The sequence below is a fragment of the Netta rufina genome, assembly GCF_964035555.1.
Source record: "Netta rufina genome assembly, chromosome: 1".
Lineage (NCBI taxonomy): Eukaryota > Metazoa > Chordata > Aves > Anseriformes > Anatidae > Netta > Netta rufina.
In genome coordinates, this window is record NC_140123.1 from 123,359,117 (window position 1) to 123,377,591 (window position 18,475).

At 47.1% G+C, this 18,475-nt stretch overlaps 2 protein-coding genes across 3 annotated transcripts; one reads left to right on the top strand and one right to left on the bottom strand.

The window, feature by feature from the left end:
- Positions 1–87: 87 nt before the first annotated feature.
- On the bottom strand, positions 88–3,541 carry DUSP12 (dual specificity phosphatase 12). 2 transcript variants are annotated; one of them, XM_084291735.1, is made up of 6 exons: positions 3,261–3,541; positions 3,053–3,166; positions 2,835–2,953; positions 1,725–1,821; positions 1,300–1,468; positions 88–767 (listed from the first exon to the last, which is right to left on the bottom strand). In XM_084291735.1, the coding sequence occupies exons 1-6, from the start codon at positions 3,533–3,535 to the stop codon at positions 606–608; spliced, it is 936 nt and encodes a 311-aa protein (XP_084147861.1). In that variant the 5' UTR covers positions 3,536–3,541; the 3' UTR covers positions 88–605. The 2 variants fall into 2 exon arrangements, with proteins under 2 accessions (XP_084147861.1, XP_084147860.1); XM_084291734.1 differs by having other exon boundaries at positions 1,300–1,486.
- A 6,636-nt stretch (positions 3,542–10,177) lies between these two features.
- Positions 10,178–17,957, top strand: TENT5C (terminal nucleotidyltransferase 5C). Its single transcript, XM_084298827.1, has 2 exons — positions 10,178–10,207; positions 12,167–17,957. Exon 2 carries the CDS (start codon positions 12,193–12,195, stop codon positions 13,363–13,365), a length of 1,173 nt encoding a protein of 390 aa, XP_084154953.1. The 5' UTR covers positions 10,178–10,207; positions 12,167–12,192; the 3' UTR covers positions 13,366–17,957.
- The last annotated feature ends 518 nt before the right edge of the window (positions 17,958–18,475 follow it).

Below are 18,475 nucleotides of genomic sequence, written 5' to 3' on the forward strand. Positions count from 1 at the left end.
AATCTCCTCAGACATTATCTGGAAAGTGTCATATTGTAGTGTAGCAGCTTTATTGTAACAGAAGCATCACTGTAATCTTGCTGTGACACGTGCTAATGCAACACCCGGTAATGGTGCCAAGGTTAAGGCACTTCCCTAAGCCTTGAAGTATCTCCCTGCCTTGTATGTCATGTTGTGGAATATTCCTCTTAAAATCTGAGATGCCCGTTTCAGGTAAATTGTTCTGAACTCCTGTATCAGAGTAGTAGCATGACTGTCCACACCCTTAAACTAATATGGTAACATTCTTTCTATATAAGGGTTTGAACCTTCTGTAAATAGTATATTCTCACTCACGTTCAGGCATTTCTGTACATCTTTGACACTGTAACACCTCTTTAAGGGCCATGCTTTGCCTTTATATATATATTTATATATATACACACAAATATATACACATGCATACACATCATGTATTAGAGATGCTGGAAGTGAGAACGGAGGAGGTGTTCAAGTAATTCCATCGTATTACAAAGGGGGTGCGAGTCATAACCTCAGCTCTGGCAATCGTGGGCTACCCAGCATTTCTGGGGTCCTTTAGAAGTCCACCAAGAGCCGCGATGAGTTCAGGTTTTGGCAGTGAGGAGGTTACCAACCGGCAGCGTTCTCACTTCATCCACTCGACTCTTGTGAATCTGGAAGGCAGGAGTCACCCAGCGGCCGCAAGAGCACTGCTCACCCCGCCAGCTGAAGGAGCCCAGCTTCGACGTGCATTTGGGACACAGAAGCTGCAAGAACAACAAATGACCCCGTTACAAGCTGCGTTCAGATGTAATTCCACGTGAAATGTAATTCTGCGGTACATTAAGTTATGGCAACCTGCGCTAAGCCAGCTCCTGTCCCCGTAGCTGAAATGATACAGAAAAACAGGCCAAAAAGAGAGCTGAATGGGCTGGTGCTTGCCATGCCCTCGGGTGTAGGAGACAGCTGTGCTGGCAGAAGGGATGGCGTGGAAATGCAGCTCATCAGACCTGGTGTGGTTCCAGGAGTTAGGCCTCAGCCAGCCTGAGACCACAGCAGGTTTTTAAGTCTCACAAACCCTCGTCCAACACCCTTGCCAGTGTTCTCAGGCCAACAAGATCTCAAGCTCATTTCCTTATAAAAGGATATTTCACATCTGAGAATCTGTCAGTAATCTGCAAAATTGATACAGGAGAGGCTGGGAGACCTAGGACAGTGTGTGGGGGCCTTCACGTGAGAGAATAGCAACAGTTTATCTTGGCAAAAAATAATAATAAATAAAAAATAAAACACATTCACCTGTCCTTCCATGACTCCTAGTAATGCTGGCTCCATCCACTGCACGGGCTCAATGAAGTAAGAGGTGCACTTATCAGGGCCACCGCCAGAAAGCTGCGTTGACTCCGTTATTCTCTTGTGAATAAAGGCTGTTGGTCCGTCTCCTTCCACATGGGACAAAATGCTGGAGCTACGGAATAGAGAGCGCCTGTCCTCCATGACAGAAGGGAGGAAAAAGCAGAAAAAAAAAGTAAAATGCTTGGTTTTACTGCGGAAACTTAGAGACACAATATATATAGTGTGTGTGGCACACGCTATGTGGACATTTACAGAAGATCTTATCCCTATTCTAACAATAATGACATACCCACTGATTTACACAGGCTGTTTTCCTCTTGAGATCACTTCAAAATGCTATGTTGTGGGAAATATGAATGGTTCAATACCTGCACTTCCTGCACCTGTAGAGAACCTCTGTGCTCGGCGTTTGACACATATTGGTCGGATCAACAGCGAAGACTTCTCGAGGTAAGTCTTGAAGTTCTGCGGAGCAGACAAGATTAAGTTGCAAATCAGATCAATAAAGCCATGATACATTACAGCGGGAGAGCACCATGCCTCTGCCCTAGTCACTGTATGTAAAAGCTACTTTCTTCACATTAATTCATTCACTCACCCATTCCATTAGGTAAGGTCAAACTAAAACAGCTTCATCCCACCACAAGTAAGATTAGGATTCAGCCCAGTGAAATGGAATCTAGAATTTGGCCTTAATAAAGGCAAATTAGTTGCCTTTTGCCCTGTATTCTCACTTAAACAGGAAATAAAAGCATAGGAGGAATTGTTAGAGAACAGTTCATCACAGATTTGTTTCTCAGAAACGCCTCAAATACCCTTTTTTCTCCCACTGATGAGCTAGAACTGTGTAGAGAATATGATGTGAACATTTGTTTGTCTGGTTGACTCAAGGCTGGACTACTCTGAGGGCAGTACTCACAGTCAACAACAACTGAGCTCAGTCTGTAAAGTGGCATCTCACTGATGTGCTTCTGTGTGCCTTTAAGGATAGATGGATGCATCATGCTCATCCCACCTGAGATGTCTAGCTATGGAAGGACATCCACTGCTTTGCTGTCCATGCAGAGAGACATCAAATAGGCTCTGCAATTAGTATGTTGTTGTTGTTTTTTTTTTTAACGATCTGTGAACCATGGCCCACCACCATAGTCATACACTACAGCACACAAGACACAGAGATCTTGATGCACAGCTAGTGAAAGACAGTCACAAACCACAGCAGCACAGGTCAGAGACCACAGATGGGGGCACGTGCCTTAAAACTGTGAACAATGAGAACTTAAAGCAAGCACACAGCAGAAAGATCCACCTGGATGCCTGGTGCTGCCCATGGGGCAAAAAAAAAACAGAGCAGAAAAACCGTATGACTGCCCTTACACTGTGATCACCCACCCAGGCCTTTGGCAGACCACAGAGGCAAATTTCACCTCAAGCTCGAGTGCCTGTCATGGGCAGCGCTCCCCCAGCCCCCCACTCACCGGGGTACCTCTCCCTGAGCATCTGCAGGCGGTACCGCTTGTACAGGGCGCTGCCGCTGTCCACCGCGCAGCCCATGGCCTCGTACAGCTTCAGCTGCCCCTGGAAGCCCGGGTTCACCCTGCGCTGAGAGAGACGGAGAGAGAAGGGCAGGGGCTGAGGCCGGGCAAGGGGAGAGGGGCAGCGCCTCCTCACCCCCTCCTTCAGCCCAGGCACTCACTCGGCATCGGGCTTGGCCGCCCTGACAGCGGCGTACGCCTCCTCCCAGCCCAGCCCCTGCGTCTTCATCAGGTAGGCGGTCACCACGGCCACGCTGCGGCTCACCCCGGCATGGCTGCAAGGGAAAGGCGCAGGATGAGGCGAGGCCAGCCCCGGGGGGCTGCCAGCCGAGCCCCGGTCCGGGTCCCGGTGCCGGTCCCGACCCTCACCAGCGGACGAGGGCTGCCCCGCCGCCCGCCCGCGCCGCGCCGATGAAGGCGGCGCACTCGTCCAGGCGGCTCAGCAGGTCGGCGCCGGGCTCGTCCAGCACACGAACGTGCAGGCTCCGCACCCCCGGCAGCGCTGGCGGCTCCTCGGCGTCCACCGTCAGCACCGCCACCACCCCCGCGGCCGCCAGCGACGCCGGGGACGAGCAGGACGCCGCGCCGCCCACGTACAACCCCGCCGCCACCGGCACCATGCCGCCCGCACCGGGCTCCGCCATGGCGGCCGCCCGGTACCGCCCACAAGATGGTGGCGGCCGTCGGCGGCCGCCCACAAAATGGCGGAGGGGGGCGGGATGGAGGCGGTGGCGGGGTCTGTGGGGAGCTGTGAGGGGCGGCTGGCAGCGGTGCACCCCCCACTCTTCTTTTCCCCAACCTGCATTTATAAGACGTTATAAGGCGAGAAGTACCAGCTGATACGTGTTCAGTGCTGCCAGCCTTTCAAGTGCTACGATGAGGCTGTGAACATGCCAGCTCTGGAATATCACAGAATCACAGAATCATCTAGGTTGGAAGAGACCTCAAGATCATCGAGTCCAACCTCTGACCTAACACTAACAAGTCCTCTACTAACCCATATCCCTAAGCTCTACATCTAAACATCTTTTAAAGACTTCCAGGGATGGTGACTCCACTGCTTCCCTGGGCAGCCCATTCCAATGCCTCACAGCCATCTCAGTAAAGAAGTTCTTCCTAATATCCAACCTAAAACACCCCTGGCACAACTTAAGCCCATTCCCCCTTGTCCTGTCACCAGGCACGTGGGAGAACAGACCAACCCCCACCTCGCTACAGCCTCCTTTAATGTACTTAATTCCAGTCACAGAAAAAATTCTAGTCACAGAGAAAACCATGAAAGCATCGAATATTGTGGTCTTACAAATACTCAGAAAGCAAGCATTGTTAATAAAACTCCAGATGCGTTGCTGAAACAATAGGGCCTGAGTGGACAAACAGATTAAAGGTGAGATCAGTCACTGCAGGACAACCTAGCACCTACATTTTTTCAAAGATTTCTGTTAAATTTCTACCTCAATGTAGTCCTGCGATGTAAACACTACATTCAGTGAGGAAAGGAGGCCTGGAGGAGTATTTATTTGGGAAGCCTCTGGAACCAACTCTGGTATGCAGGTTTGTGTTTGTGAATTGCTGGCTTGGAGATTAAAACAACCCCTAGGGCTGTGAGGGCCCTTCATTCCCTGTCTGTTACCTTTGTAGGATATTCACGATAAGCAGTCTTCTTTATCTGAGCTGAGTTTTTCTACAGGAAATCAGCCACACAGAAAATCTGGTGGGAAACAAAATCAGCTCACTTGTAAAATCTGTTACACAATCACATCCACATAAACATGAGTAAAATTGATTTACAGAATAAAACTACCAGCAGTTAGCTTTAACTCTTTCTAGACTGAGGCTTCTCATTTGGGACTCAAACTATAAGCACCTTTTACTATCACAGATTTTGCATTCCTGTAAACATTTTTGTTACACACCTTACGGACTGACTGTGCTTCTCACTGTAACCTAGAACTGAGTCCAGACCAAGTAATTCCTCATGAGCCTTGCGTAAAAACTCTGAGTAGCTTCTTGCTACTAAAAATCAAATGCCTGTCCCAGCTTGAAACCTGTCACACTCATCTGTTTTGTGCTGGTTCTCATGCAGCAAGTGGACTTTAAACTGCAAGAGACTTCTAACTAACTCCTTATTTCTGTTCTGATCTCTTAACCAGGCCATGACTTGTGTTTGGTGCTGAAATCTGATACCGTGTAGACAGAGGCAACCCTTCTTCCTTGAATCCAAGATTTATTACAAGTTAAGCTATGGAAGATCATGGAGCAATGCAGAAATCTTGGTGCAGCTACTTTTTTTTTCTGCCCTGCATAGGGTTCAGACCTGTCGTATGACGAAAGGAGATAGAGCACTCTCACTCCCACAGAGGAAGATGTGCTGTCTTAGCAGGACACCCATGGAAAACATCACCATGCAGTACATCCACAGCCTTAACCTTTCCTTATCTCAAAAGATCCTGATACTTTACTTCCTCAAACTTTATTTGTCTAAAGTGATCTCTAGCATGTAGCTGCAAGTTTTTCCCAGCATAGGCAGAAAGGCCCATAGGCTGCTTGACAAGTTTCTAAACAGAAGGAAAATGTTGGGTTTCATTAGAAAGAGGTATGGTAATGCTGTTTTCCCAGACTGAGATGTGTAACCTTACCCTACCTCCCCTGTATGAGATAAGAGAGCCTGAAAGCCCCGATTATCTGTCTCTGGGAGGATTGTTCTTGCACAGCCCTGGATGAGACAGCTGTAGGCTGAACTGCTGCAAAAACAGACTGCAGGGGCCCCTCAGAGCATTGTAGGATGCCAGCTGGCCATGGAGGGGGGTGAGGCTGGCAGTCACCTCAGACCTGATAAGGTGAGATTAAACCTGGTGGGAAGGGAGATTGTTATCCCCATCCACCAAGAGAGGTGGATGGAGCTGGGGCTTGGAGGAGCAGCTGTCACACTGCAGGACAGGCCACAGCAGAAATCCTGACAGAGATGCTACCCACCCACGTGCTCTTCAAGGACTCCCTGACCCATGCCAGTAGGGAGCAAGGTTGTCAGCCTTGTGCTGGGACACAGCAGCTTACAGGGTTATAGAGTTTCCATGCACAGTGCTGGTGGCCCACAAAGCAGGCCAAGAGGGCTTCTCAGTCCATGTAAAGTTTGCTGTCAACCTGCCTCACCTCCCGTGCTTGTGCTGGTGCCCATGCGATTGCGTGGTGGCCCTGTTAGCAGGCTAGCCCAGCTGAATTTGACCTCTTTGGCTGGATCAGTTTTCAGCTGGGTCAGTTCCCTGAGCTGCCTCACTGCCCAGTGGCATAAACCTGACCTCTGAGCATGGGTTAGGAGAGTCTCTGATAGCTCTGATTTAGATTATTTTAAACTACATACCTACTTTATGTATGCAAAACCTCCTTTTCCAGTTACCATTGCCACCAGCTAGAAGAAAAGGACTTGTTGAAGAAAAAAAAATCATAAAGAATTCAGGCAACTTTTCAATAAAAGCCCCCATCATCTAGCAGGGAAAAAGAAAAGCATACTGAAAATAAAGGTAGGTGAAAATTAAAACCAGATCAAACTCTGTGGACCTTTATTTGTGAAAGTAACTAACAGCTGCAACAAACTATTATGGCAAAGCACTGGATTATCCAACTCTGGAGGGATTTGAATGAAGTCTGCAGGAAAGTATATGTTATTGAAGGGGCTGTGAGTTTTATGTCAGTATTTTTTTAGTACTAAGTGATAGTTAATCATGTCTGTTAGCCTTCAAATCTGTGAATTTGTAGGGGTGACCAGTAGCCTTTTTTTTTTTTTTTTTTTTTTTTTTTACAGTGACAGAAGCAACAGACTGAGCTCGCATGCAGAAGACTGCTGTCCGATGCCTGTGGGGTTGCTGCAGGTGTGGTGTGATCACTATGCTCCTGTACATCAGCTCCCTGAGCTACGGATGATGAGGGAATGGGAAAAAGCTGTAATTTCAAAGTGAAAATCTGTGGTGAGGGAAAGTACAAGATTCGTGTGCAAGAGCTTCACACAACTGAGGCTGCACTCCCTAAACAGCTTCACTGTTTCTGTGAACCCCCCTTTGCTGTGTCTGCCACCTGCAGCTTGAGCATATGGTGATGTATCCTGGGTTTGCTCACAACTCCCAAAATAGAGTAAATATTTTTTTCAGTTTGATTTGCAAACTCCCCCTCCTCCTCCCCCTCTTCAGCTTTTGTCTTCTCCTACGCCACCGAAATTTGTTAACGGTTCGTTCTCCCCCGGGTTCTGGGAAACCGTGTGACTAATTAAGTAGCTGGGGCAAGCTCAGGTGCAAGGAAAAACAACTCAGATGACGGACCACTGCCCACTTGCTCCAGTAAGTGCATTCCATCTCAGCATGCATCACGAGGGAGGGCTGACGTGGGAGAAATCTCAACGCTGCTCATTCGTAATGGAAAAGAAAGTGCTGGGCTTCCCTGGGCTTCCCACTCCAGATCAGCAAAACTGGGTCTACTGCAGAAGCAAAAATGCTGTGTGAAAGGGCCAACAGGTGGAAACACGTCTTAAGACATTTGTGAGAGACAATGACTCAGTTTCTGCATCCTCCTCAGGTCTCCATGTAGCAAGCATTTGAAGGTCATGCTTTGCATGGGTCCTGCTGGTGAAGCACCCCGGTGGCATTTCTTGCCTCTTGGAGAAAAACCTCTCAGCTTTTGCTGAGCTCGGGAATTTGGTGGGAGCTGGAGAGCCCTACACAGCAGCATCTCATCCCTCGGACAACCTTTCAGCTGTTGCTGTGCTTTTAGTGGCAAATTTAACCTCAGATTTGTGAAAGACTACTCTTCCCAGCATTAGACTCTGTGGGTCTATACAGGACTTTACATGTCTATTTTGATTTATGGAGAGGGAAAATTGCTGCGTCTCCCCACAGGAAACCTCAAAGACTTGTAGAGGCAGCTACTAACAGAGAGAGGAGCTCACTCCTGATACTCTGAAGGAGGATTTCACAATAACCCCACATGACGGGGATGTTCTTACCTGTCTCCATGCTCTCCGTATCAGCAGACATGCAGTTATCCCACATGTCAAACAAAAGGGAACGTTTTCCAACTGCAGATTTGATGCTCAATTACAGAATAGAGCCTGACAGCTTTTACTAGTGTGTATTAATAACCCTACTTCACTTTATGGCTTTAACAGTTGCAGCTAGCAAGATTTATAGTGACACATTACGTTCGGCAATGCATCACGAAAGGAAACTAATCTGACAGTGCCAGGTCACTGAGCTGACTTACAAGTTTTTAAGTGCGTTTCATCTGCCAAATTTGCTGCCCTGTTTACTGGATTAAAATGAACACGTTGCTCTGTGTTTATAAAACTTCATACTTAGCTCTGTTTTGGCGGTTTCCAGACTCTTTTTTTTTTTTTTTCCCCCTCTGTTACGGTAATGTCCCAGCACCCATTTGGTCTTTCTTCCTTCCCCATCCTCTCTGAAAACTCTTTGAAATGGTTCCCACAGAGTGTGTCCCAAAGGGGAACCCAACACAGGGAAGCTACAGGCAGGAGAAGAGTGAGTGTAGCTGTGGGGAGGCAGTGGGACTGCAGGCAGAGATGAGGGACAGAGCGGCTGTGGGAGAAGGACAAGAGGGTGATCATCCAGGAGCAGAGGGAGACGGTGCCTCTCAGCAGGAATCTGTCCTCCAGTTGTTCTCGAAGAAAGGAGGGTTTGCTGAGACTGGGATTGTCTCCTGCCACTTCTCCCTATGCTTGGTGTTCGAGCTGACAGCGGGACAGTCAGTCCTGCCTAAATGTCAGGCACTATGTGCTCTGGGACGGGGTCAGAACCCCCTCAGCAGCCACAGCACTCGTGTGTTTTTAATCTCTTGTCTCGCCAGTGGGCTGTGCCTTCCCGTGTTTTCCATCCTCACGGCACAGGAATCCACCGCGCAGATGCAGATGGATAACAGGAGGCTGGCTCCTGCCAGGGGGAAATGGGCTCGCTCCCCTAGGCGTCCATTACTCAAAGATGCATTCCTCACTCCTCCTGCAACCTACACAAGTCTGGCCCAGCAGGTTTCAAAATCCAGTCCCTCTGGCCTTCCTGTAGGATCGATGGATAGTGACTGACATATTTTTGGGAGCTTTAAATTCATGACAAAGAGCTCCGCACTTCCACTGAAGCATACTCAATGTCTAAGACATGGTTGAGACACCCCTTTGTTTTCACATTTTTGTGAAACAAGAACTTCTAAACAAATAAAGTACGATCCTTCTATCAGTATTTTAACATCTGTAATATCATTGTGTTGCAAGTTTCTTTGCCTTTATTGATGTCAAATAAATATTACAAAATATTTTTTCAACGTGTAATTGCTGTTTCTCCAAGAGGGAACAGAAAACATACCATCCAAAATAGACAATGGCATGTGAGGCAGAAGTACTGCTGAAAACACCTTTTTAACAGGGGACACCATTCAGTATTTTAACCTCCGAGTGAGACACTTCCCTACTGGTGGTTATGCCTCTGTCATGTCTGCTATTACTCCTTTTTGAGTTCCCTATTTCTCTTTCTTGTTTCAGAAGCACAGGAAAAAAAAAAAAAAAAAAAAGATGTCCTGCATTCAGAAGTTCAACCCTGTAACTCTGTCACAGGCAACCCTATTATGGATTTTGTTATCTAGCAGGTATCTAAAATGAGTTAGTTTTACTCTCCTCCCTCTCTACTGCACTAGCCTGAAGGGATGGTGCTGTCAGCAGACAAAAAGATGCTGACCTATGCCAAGTGTGCTCATAGAGGAAGATACAGAAAGAAAAGAAACCCACCCATATCCCTGCCCGGCTTTTGTTTTGGTGGCCGAGGGCCTGTTTCTGGTGGCTGAGCGAAGAGCAGCATTTCAGCCTCCTCTCACAGGATCAGCTTTGACTCCATCTCCCCTTGGTGCGTGTGGCAGAACAGCACTCCAGATGTGCTTTTCCCAGTGCTTTGCAAACACAGCTGTGGCACGGCGAGGCGCACAGCAACCACCCCAGCTCCCTTTTCTCCTCTTTTGCCCCAAATACTGAGGGTTTCCAGCAGCAAGTGCAATTTTTCTTCCCTGAGGCTCTTGCCCCGGGGGGGGGGGGGGGTCTCTTCAGGACAACCACTGTGGCGTTGGGCTCCCCGTGACTGAGGCAGCCGGTCCCCTTCTCCTCGGGCTCGGTCCCGGCACCGTGTCCGTGTGTCCGTGTGTCCGGAGAAGCCGCCCCTGAGGGCGGAGGAGGAGCGGAGGCGGGGCGGCGGCGCGGCCATAAAGGGCGGGCGGAGGGGGCAGGGAGGCGTGCGCGGGAGCGGGGCCGGGCGGCGCGGCGGGGCCGGGCTGAGGTGAGCGGGGACGGGGTGAGGAGAGGCGAGGAGGAGCGCGGAGGAGCGCGGAGCTCCTCGTTTTTCGAGCGTCTGGGGCTAGGCGTGTGGTAATGATTTCTGTGGTAATAAGGGCAGCGATGCACGCTGTGCCCCTGCACGATAAAAACGCTGGAGCCCAACCAGGCGCGGGTGGTGGGGTGGAAAGCTCCGCTGGAGAAGTGCTGCCGTGGGGTGCTGTGTGCCTCGCCCCAGCTGCTGAGGAGCCCACAGCTGGAAAGGAGGAGCCTGTGGGCTTGCAGAGTGAGCCAGGAGTCAGGAGAGGCTCCCATGCTGTGGAGAAGATAGTGCTTTAAGGTGAAAGCGTGTTTTAATATGCCTGAGGGCAGCTCCTGTCAGCCTCGGTGCCTCTGGGGCTATACTGTGCTGGAGCTTTAAGGTCTGTGTTTGAAAAAACCCTTGCTTTGTCCTGGATTAATTATTTTATGAATCGCAAGCTTGTTTCATGGCTACTGAAGCTGATATGATACGCAGCTGCTTATGCCCAAGGACAGAAGCTGCTTCCCCCGGAGCACTTCTGCGTTGCCGTCTCGCTCTGTGAACACAGTCAAAGAGCTTCTTGAAAGCCAAAAGCTGGAGGCTGACAAGCAAGAGATAACAAGAGCTGCTGCTTGAATCTTGCTTGAAGCGTTCCCCACGCAGCGCTGGTTCGTGTTGCCAAACAGTGTGGCTGCTTTTTAAGCAGCTCCCGGTAGGCAGGAGTTAACTGAGCTAAGTCTGAGAGGTCTGACCTTGGCAGCTGCCAGCGCAGCCTTCACAAGTACTTGGGGCAGATGAAGGTGAGACCTCAGTCTGTGGCTGTCAGGGAGCACCTGGCCACCATAAAAAGCTGTAGCACTTAAAACAGGAAAGCATATTAACTCCTGTTGGAGTTGAGTGACTGTAGAGTATATGTAAGTATTGATATACCTCAAAACAAGCTGCTGAAGTACCAGAGAATATCTGCTCAACTGTTACGAGAGCTGTGACAGCACTCCTTAAAGTGCTAATGCTTGGACTAGGCTGTGACAAAATCTGGTCATTGAGGTTCTCAGGTCCTTAGTGTAATGCTGACATGTACGCCTTAATCCCACCTGAATATATGCCAGCTCTTACAAGCTTGTTTTCCCTCCACAAACGACTAAAAAGGTCAGGGAAAGTAGGAATATTGCCCAAAAGGTAATTTGATTATGTAGTGTATCTGAAAAAGAATTGCTTGCAGACTGGAATGCAAATTTAAAAGTTCTGTTATCTGGCTTTGTAGCTGAAATGCTCTCCAAGATGCTGAAGTTCTATAGTTTTTGCAGGAGCAAGGTGGACTTCTCCCTTAGCCTGTAAGAGGAAGATAATGGAAACTACTGGAAATACTAAAAGTTTTTTTTAAAAAAACAAAAAACAACAAACAAACAAACAAAAAAACTTCTATGAAAAAGCAATCTTGTGCCTCTGGCATAACTGGAGTGCTTTCAGTGGATTGGATCTCTAAGCCCTGGAACTAAAACACCTGAGTGTTTTCCACTGTTGTGTTAGCTGGAGAGAGGTTTGAGCTTTACCTATAATGGAACAAGTTCAAGGTTAGCTTTTGGAAGCCTTCTGTGCTTATGGTTCTCATTGGCTTCAGCTGGTACTGCGGATCTTGGAAACCTGGGCAAAGCTTATTTGTATTATTCATTGATAATTGCCCTTTGAAATTAACTTCTGTGGTGCAGTACTTAACTCTGCATCACCAAGAAGGACACAGACAACTACATTTTGTGCCTGAACAAGCAGGGAAGCTGAGAATCATTTCGGGTGAAAGGCTTGCTGATAATCATTAGTCTGTAGAATTATTTCTTTTTAGGTTCTACATGTAGACAGCAAGCAGAGCATAAGATGTATGTTTAGGAAGTGCAAACCGAAAGTTTAACTTACGTTTTTTTTTCTTCCTCCACCTCCTTACAGTTTCTTTGGAGAAGAAAAACCTGAACATGGCAAGCAAAGGAAGTAATGCAGACTGCATGTCATGCAGCGTACTGAACTGGGAGCAGGTCAGCCGCCTGCATGAGGTTCTTACAGAGGTGGTCCCGATCCATGGACGAGGTAACTTCCCGACGCTGAAGATAACTCTGAAGGACATTGTTCAGACCGTTCGGAGCAGGCTGAATGAAGCAGGCATTGCGGTACATGATGTCCGTCTGAACGGCTCTGCAGCTGGCCACGTCCTGGTCAAGGATAATGGTCTGGGGTGCAAAGACCTGGATCTCATTTTTCAAGTGTCTCTTCCGAGTGAGGCAGAGTTTCAGCTAGTTCGAGATGTGGTGTTGCGCTCCCTCCTGAATTTCTTGCCAGAAGGAGTAAGCAAGCTAAAAATCAGTCCAGTAACACTGAAGGAAGCCTACATCCAGAAGCTGGTTAAAGTGTCCACAGAATCGGACCGTTGGAGCTTGATATCACTCTCCAACAAACATGGTAGGAACGTGGAGCTGAAGTTTGTAGACTGTATAAGACGGCAGTTCGAGTTCAGTGTGGACTCCTTCCAAATCATACTGGATTCCCTGCTTTTCTACTATGACTACTCGGAAAACCCTATGTCAGAGCACTTCCATCCAACTGTGATTGGGGAGAGTATGTATGGAGACTTCGAAGCAGCTTTTGATCACCTCCAGAACAAGCTGATAGCTACCAAAAATCCTGAAGAGATCCGAGGTGGTGGGCTTCTGAAGTACAGTAACCTCTTAGTGCGGGACTTCAGGCCCATGGATAAAGATGAGATCAAAACACTGGAGCGCTACATGTGCTCCCGGTTCTTCATAGACTTCCCAGACATCCTGGATCAGCAGCGCAAGCTCGAGACCTACCTCCAGAACCACTTCTCCAAAGAAGAGAGGAGCAAATATGACTACCTCATGATCCTGCGCAGGGTGGTGAACGAGAGCACGGTCTGTCTCATGGGGCACGAGCGAAGGCAGACTCTCAACTTGATTTCTCTGCTGGCTCTCAGAGTACTGGCGGAGCAGAACATCATCCCTAATGCCACTACTGTTACCTGTTACTACCAGCCAGCACCTTACGTTAGTGACGTGAACTTCAGCAACTACTACCTTGCCAATGCTCCCGTGCCATATAGCCAGTCCTACCCGACTTGGTTGCCTTGCAACTGATCGTTTCTCTCCAGCGTTCTTGAGTGGAGGCTACTAAAAGCCGAGTTGCCGAGTGTAAATACACAAGTAATGACTGCCAGTTGGAGGCTTTCTAATAAATAGGACTGTCGGACTATCCATTTCTTGGTGTGCGGTAGGAATGCACAGCCAGGTGATGTGTGAAGAACCTTTTTCAGTATATCTCTACAAATGCCAAGGAGCCTTATTACCTCCTCACTGGGAGAAGAGAACCAGCAGCCAAGTGTTAAAGGAATAGTTACAAAACTAGGCACCAGTCTTGGAAATGGCTGTTAATGTCACCTAAGTGTGGAGTATTCAGTGAACTGGGTTAGCTAATAGAGCAAAGACTGGAAAACGTCTTGTGCAGAGCAGAAGTTGATCCCGAACTCTGCTTTCTATTGCCTAATCTCATTACTTTATACTTCCTCAGTTCAATTTTTAGTCAGCTTTCTATTGAACTAATTGTGCAAGAGTGGGCTTGTGTCATGCTTGGGCTGCTTCTACTTTCTGGCTGTGTAGAACTGATGACAGGATGGATATTGTCCCTCTCATAGAGGGCCTGAAGGGTGTTTTCTGTTGTACACGGGTGTATGTGGGCCTGCCTCAAGTTCAAGATAACGTCTTGGAAGTTGAAGATGAATTAGTAAATCTGTCCCTAAAGCATGAGCTGGCTAAACCCTTCTTGAGTACAAAAAGGGATGGAAGGTGGCTTGTCTAAACATGCACCAAAACCTGATCTAAAAAAATGACTAAGTCCTTGGAATAAGGCACTAAAACCTTTAAATTGGAACTGCTGTTTGAATGGTTAAGATGGGGAAAATACTATTAAGTATAGGCTTAAGATAAAGTCTCTTTCAAAAGAGTTATTGGCACAGTTGGAAAGTAGCGCAGCTCTTACACTGAAGTGTGACTTAACTTTCTTCCTCATGGGTCCACAGCAGGCAAAAAAAGAAAAACCAAACCACTAACTTGTAGTCTGATGTGCACGTCTGCCACAGCATAAATTCCTTAAGTGCCTCCTAAGGGTTTTTTTTCTTGTACAAATTCAGGAGGTCCTGAAGGCTTGCCTTTCTGTCTCCTCTTAAGGGTTAAGCTTTATCACTTTTCTTTTTTTAAGTTTGTCACTATCACTTGGTCACTGTATGAGATAGGATTTGGGGAGGTTAAAGCCGAGATCTTTGTCTTTAGCAGTCTTAACCTTCACTTCATGTATATAAACCCTAAGCAGAGCTTTCCACAGAGGCTGTGTGTAGTGGAAGTCTACCCCTGCTTTCAGAACAGCCTCTGAGAGAGCGTGTGCTCCCTTGGAGGCTGACCTTCTTAACGGGTATGTGCTGAACTTGCTGCTTTGATGCCCCTGTGCTTTATAAGGATGGTTCAGAGTTCCACGGTGCTGTATGCAGCAGTACTAGAAACTGACTGGAAGACTTTTTCACTGAGCTGCAATAATAAAATACGTATAGCAAATGATCTTGAGGTTCCTTTGCCTCACCAGAGAAGTACTAGAAACAGAAAGGGGTGCAGAACTAGAAAGGCAAATTGTTGAGATATTAAATATGTAGCGGTGCAGTGTTTAAGGATACTTAATTGCTAACCCTTTGTGGGTCTCACAAGCTCACACAGACAGCTAGAAGTCAAAGTGCTGGATCAAACAAATGATTTTTGTGTAGAAGGGAAAGCAGAAAGCAGATGAAACACCTACCGCTGATAACAAAGGTAGAAAACAGTAGCAGTGCAGCTCTTACCTGGCAGTGAAAAACTGCCTCTTCTTGGTAGGACCAAAGACTTCTGGTTATGAAAAGTGGGAGAACTTGCAATGTAACTGATTGATGAAGACCACATCAGTACAGCAGCAGAGCTGCTGTTTGCTTCAGTTAGCTTAGGAAGGCAGGGAGGGATCCAACTGAGGAAGCTGGCTGCAGCCAGGCATGCTTTAGGTTAATTTCTCCAGCAGTCTTGTAAGCATCTTCAGTAGCAAATAGACAGTTTGGCTTTTTTATTATCGAAGGCTCTTGAATAGTCTGCCAAAGGAGTTGGATTCAAAAGTAAACCCATTCTTTTGTATAAACTGTGGCTTGGACTTGGAGTAGCATACAGGCAAGGTACCTCTCACCCAAGACACTAGCTGGAAGGCTTTTTTTAAAAGCTAATGGTTTGGCTGGTGTTGTCATGTGTGTCAGACTTAGAGCAAGCTTACTGCCAGAATGAGTAACTTCTGCATGAGAAGCAATACTTGGACCAGCACGGAGTATCACCAGAAGGAAGGAAGCCTTTTTAAGGGTTTAATTGCTCTCATCTCTTAAATAGCTGCAGTTGGCTTTAAAAAAAAAAAAATAGCTGTGCCTAGAGGAACGTGTTTGATTTTCATTTCAAGTAGCTTACACTCTGGTCTTACAGCATCTCACAGCTTACCTTTAGGAAATCTCATGGCTGATCTTTAGGAACTTTCTGTGCATCAGCTCCTGTGGGAGAAGCAGCCCATGCTCAGGGGACAGTCCTCATTAGCTTGAAGCAAGCTGCCTTGTTTCTTACTGGTCTTTGAGTACCTTGGCTGCTGTACATTGGGCCAGATGTATCTAATAGAAAAGAAAGTGCTAGAAAGCTCTCCTGGATTTATGTTGGGACAGAGCTATGGAGAACTCAAGCTTCCTGCCAAAAGTATTTGTGCTTTTCCTAATGACTCTTGTAACAGAGGATCCTAAGGAAGCTTTCTTAAAAGTCGAATGGCTGTTCTCTGAACGTCTGCCTTCCTCGGTTTAAGCTTTGCAGGACTGCTGTGTTCCCCTGTCAGCATCTTACGTTGCTCTGGGATGATAAATACTTGATGCTTTTTAGTCTGGATGTGAAGGTCTTGAGCAGTTAAACCGTAGCCTGGAGTTGCACATTACCGACTGCATTGGCACTAAGTTATAAGGGATTGCTGGGACGATGTGTGGTCTCATTGCCTTCAAAACAAGCCCGGCTCGGCAGTCTAGGTGGAGCTGAAATAATTAATAGCTTTTCATCGTGGTGCTGCCAGCAGCCTGCCCCTTCCTGACTTCAAGCTGTCCTGGCAGCCTGCTGTTGCAGGTAGCAGCAGCTTAATCTGCTGCGTGTGGGTTGGTTTGGGGTCAGGTTTTTGGGGGCCCTGTAGCTGGGAGTAACACGAGAAGAAGTGCTAGGTTAAAGTGATGACCCTAGGCCAAGTTCAGGCTGCCTGATTCAGTCTCCCTTTGGTGCTAAATGATGCAAACCTGCACTCTCCTCTGCTTCTGTAGCAAGTGGAGGTTTGGGACAGGCTGCTACGCTTCAGGCTATTACCCCAATTCCCTCAAGGCAGCAGCATCAAAGCAAAGTTACAGCAACGCTGCACTGCAGGACTTGTGTCTGTGCATCATTCCTAAGGGCTAGGCTTCTGGGAAATTAGACCCCGTGCATAAAATAGCTCTCTTCTTCCTGTAGCTTAAACTCTGCGGGGCTAAGTCAGTCTGAGGCTAAGCATCTGTTCTGAATATTTATCACCGAGTCCTCCTTTACATACAGTTTATTGATATTTTTGCTCATTTGTAAGCTGGATGAAGTCTTATATTTGATCAAGATGCTACCACGGAGACCAGGGTGGATTTTAGTCACTTCCCTGAAATCCCTATGCTGATCTACAAAGAAGAAGGTAGTGTTTAAATCTAGTCCAAGTACCTGGAGATTTTACTGAGACTTAAAACCCCACGGTTTTCGTGATGGAGTTGCTGAGTTAAGCGCTTGGTATGTTTTTGTGCCTAGATGTTGTGGGTTTTTCTGATCGTTAGAGTTCCTGCAAACGTTTGTAGGGATCTCTGCTTGTCGTGCCATTGGTTGGGAAAAGGCCTCTTAGGAAATAACTTGGGCAAATTGTTTCAATTCAGCGTACTGACAGAAATTGTTTGCTGTCCCTCTTACTAAACCTGTTGAATCAGAGTGCCATAAATGTTAGGCACAGAAATAAGCAATAAGCTGGCCATCGTTACTGGCAAATCGGTCTAATTTGGGCATCGGGAGAGCCAAATGGATAAGTGATACTTGTAGCTTTTGCGTCGAAGTCTTATTCAAACCATTGCTGTCAATGACTTGTTAACTATGGCAAAGTGTCTTTCATATCTGCTCTTTAATTTCATTGAAACTCGTTACGAGGTGGGATGCTGGGCGATAGTTGTAGGAGCTTTTGTGGGAATGGTTGGAGCACTCCAGTTTCTCTCCTCCATGGGAAGAGAAGGCCGCTCACTGAAGTATCTGCATTGGGCTTGTCTGTCTTTCTTTCTGATTAAAACTGCACTTTTTGTTGAAATTTGAAAGCTTTTTTTCTATGTTTGTTTCCTTTTTTTTTTTTTTTTTTTTTACCATTAGAAGTCGGCTCTTGGAAAATCTCACGCTTGTTCGAAAAAGTGAGTTTTTCCTTTAGGCTGGCAGAACAAGATACTAGGAGTACTTGGATTCGTGACGAGCCCTGATGTGAGATTGGTCACAAGAACTCGATCTGCTGTTCTGCACTGTGGTATTCACTTGTTCACCCTTGGGAACTGGGTTTTGGACCTTAATGATCCTGCAATTCCTGTACAAATAAACTTATGCTAAACATTGCTTGCCTCGAGTTATTCTTGCACCGGAGTCGTGCTGACTGGGAGTCCATGGAGCTTATTGAGTGGTGTGTATAAATACACTGGTGGAGGGGAAGAAATGGTTGGTTTTTAGATCTTCCTCAAGAATTTTTATCACTAATCTACAGATCTGCCTCTTAACTGGCTGAGGATGAGTGAGTTAAATGAGGCAGGTAGGTGATTTTGATCTTTCACTTAGATTACAGTGATGGTTTCTAAAGAAGCACTTGCCCTCTGCTGCTGGTCTGAGAGTGAAATGTGGGAGCATGTCCCTAGTCCTATGAGCAGCAACCCTCTAAGGTACCTACAAGCTGAATGTCTTTGTGCTTTCCCTCTGTCCTGAGATCGGATGCTTCTGTTGGCAGTGAACTGCTAAAACTTACTGGTCTACGTAGGCTGAGCGGGTCAAAGCTAAATAAAAGCTGGGGATGTGTGGCAGTATATTTGCTGCTATAGAATCAAAAATAAATGTACTATAAAAAGCATGCCTGCTCCTAATC

Excerpts from the sequence above, each read along its gene's own strand:
- DUSP12 (XM_084291734.1), bottom strand. The coding sequence starts at position 3,535 with ATGGCGGAGCCCGGTGCGGGCGGCATGGTGCCGGTGGCGGCGGGGTTG. Across the intron at positions 3,167-3,260 it reads GGGGCAGCCCTCGTCCGCTG|CCATGCCGGGGTGAGCCGCA; the intron begins GTGAGGGTCGGG and ends TTTCCCTTGCAG. Across the intron at positions 1,487-1,724 it reads TACAGGTGCAGGAAGTGCAG|GCGCTCTCTATTCCGTAGCT; the intron begins GTATTGAACCAT and ends CATGGAGGACAG.
- TENT5C (XM_084298827.1), top strand. The coding sequence starts at position 12,193 with ATGGCAAGCAAAGGAAGTAATGCAGACTGCATGTCATGCAGCGTACTG.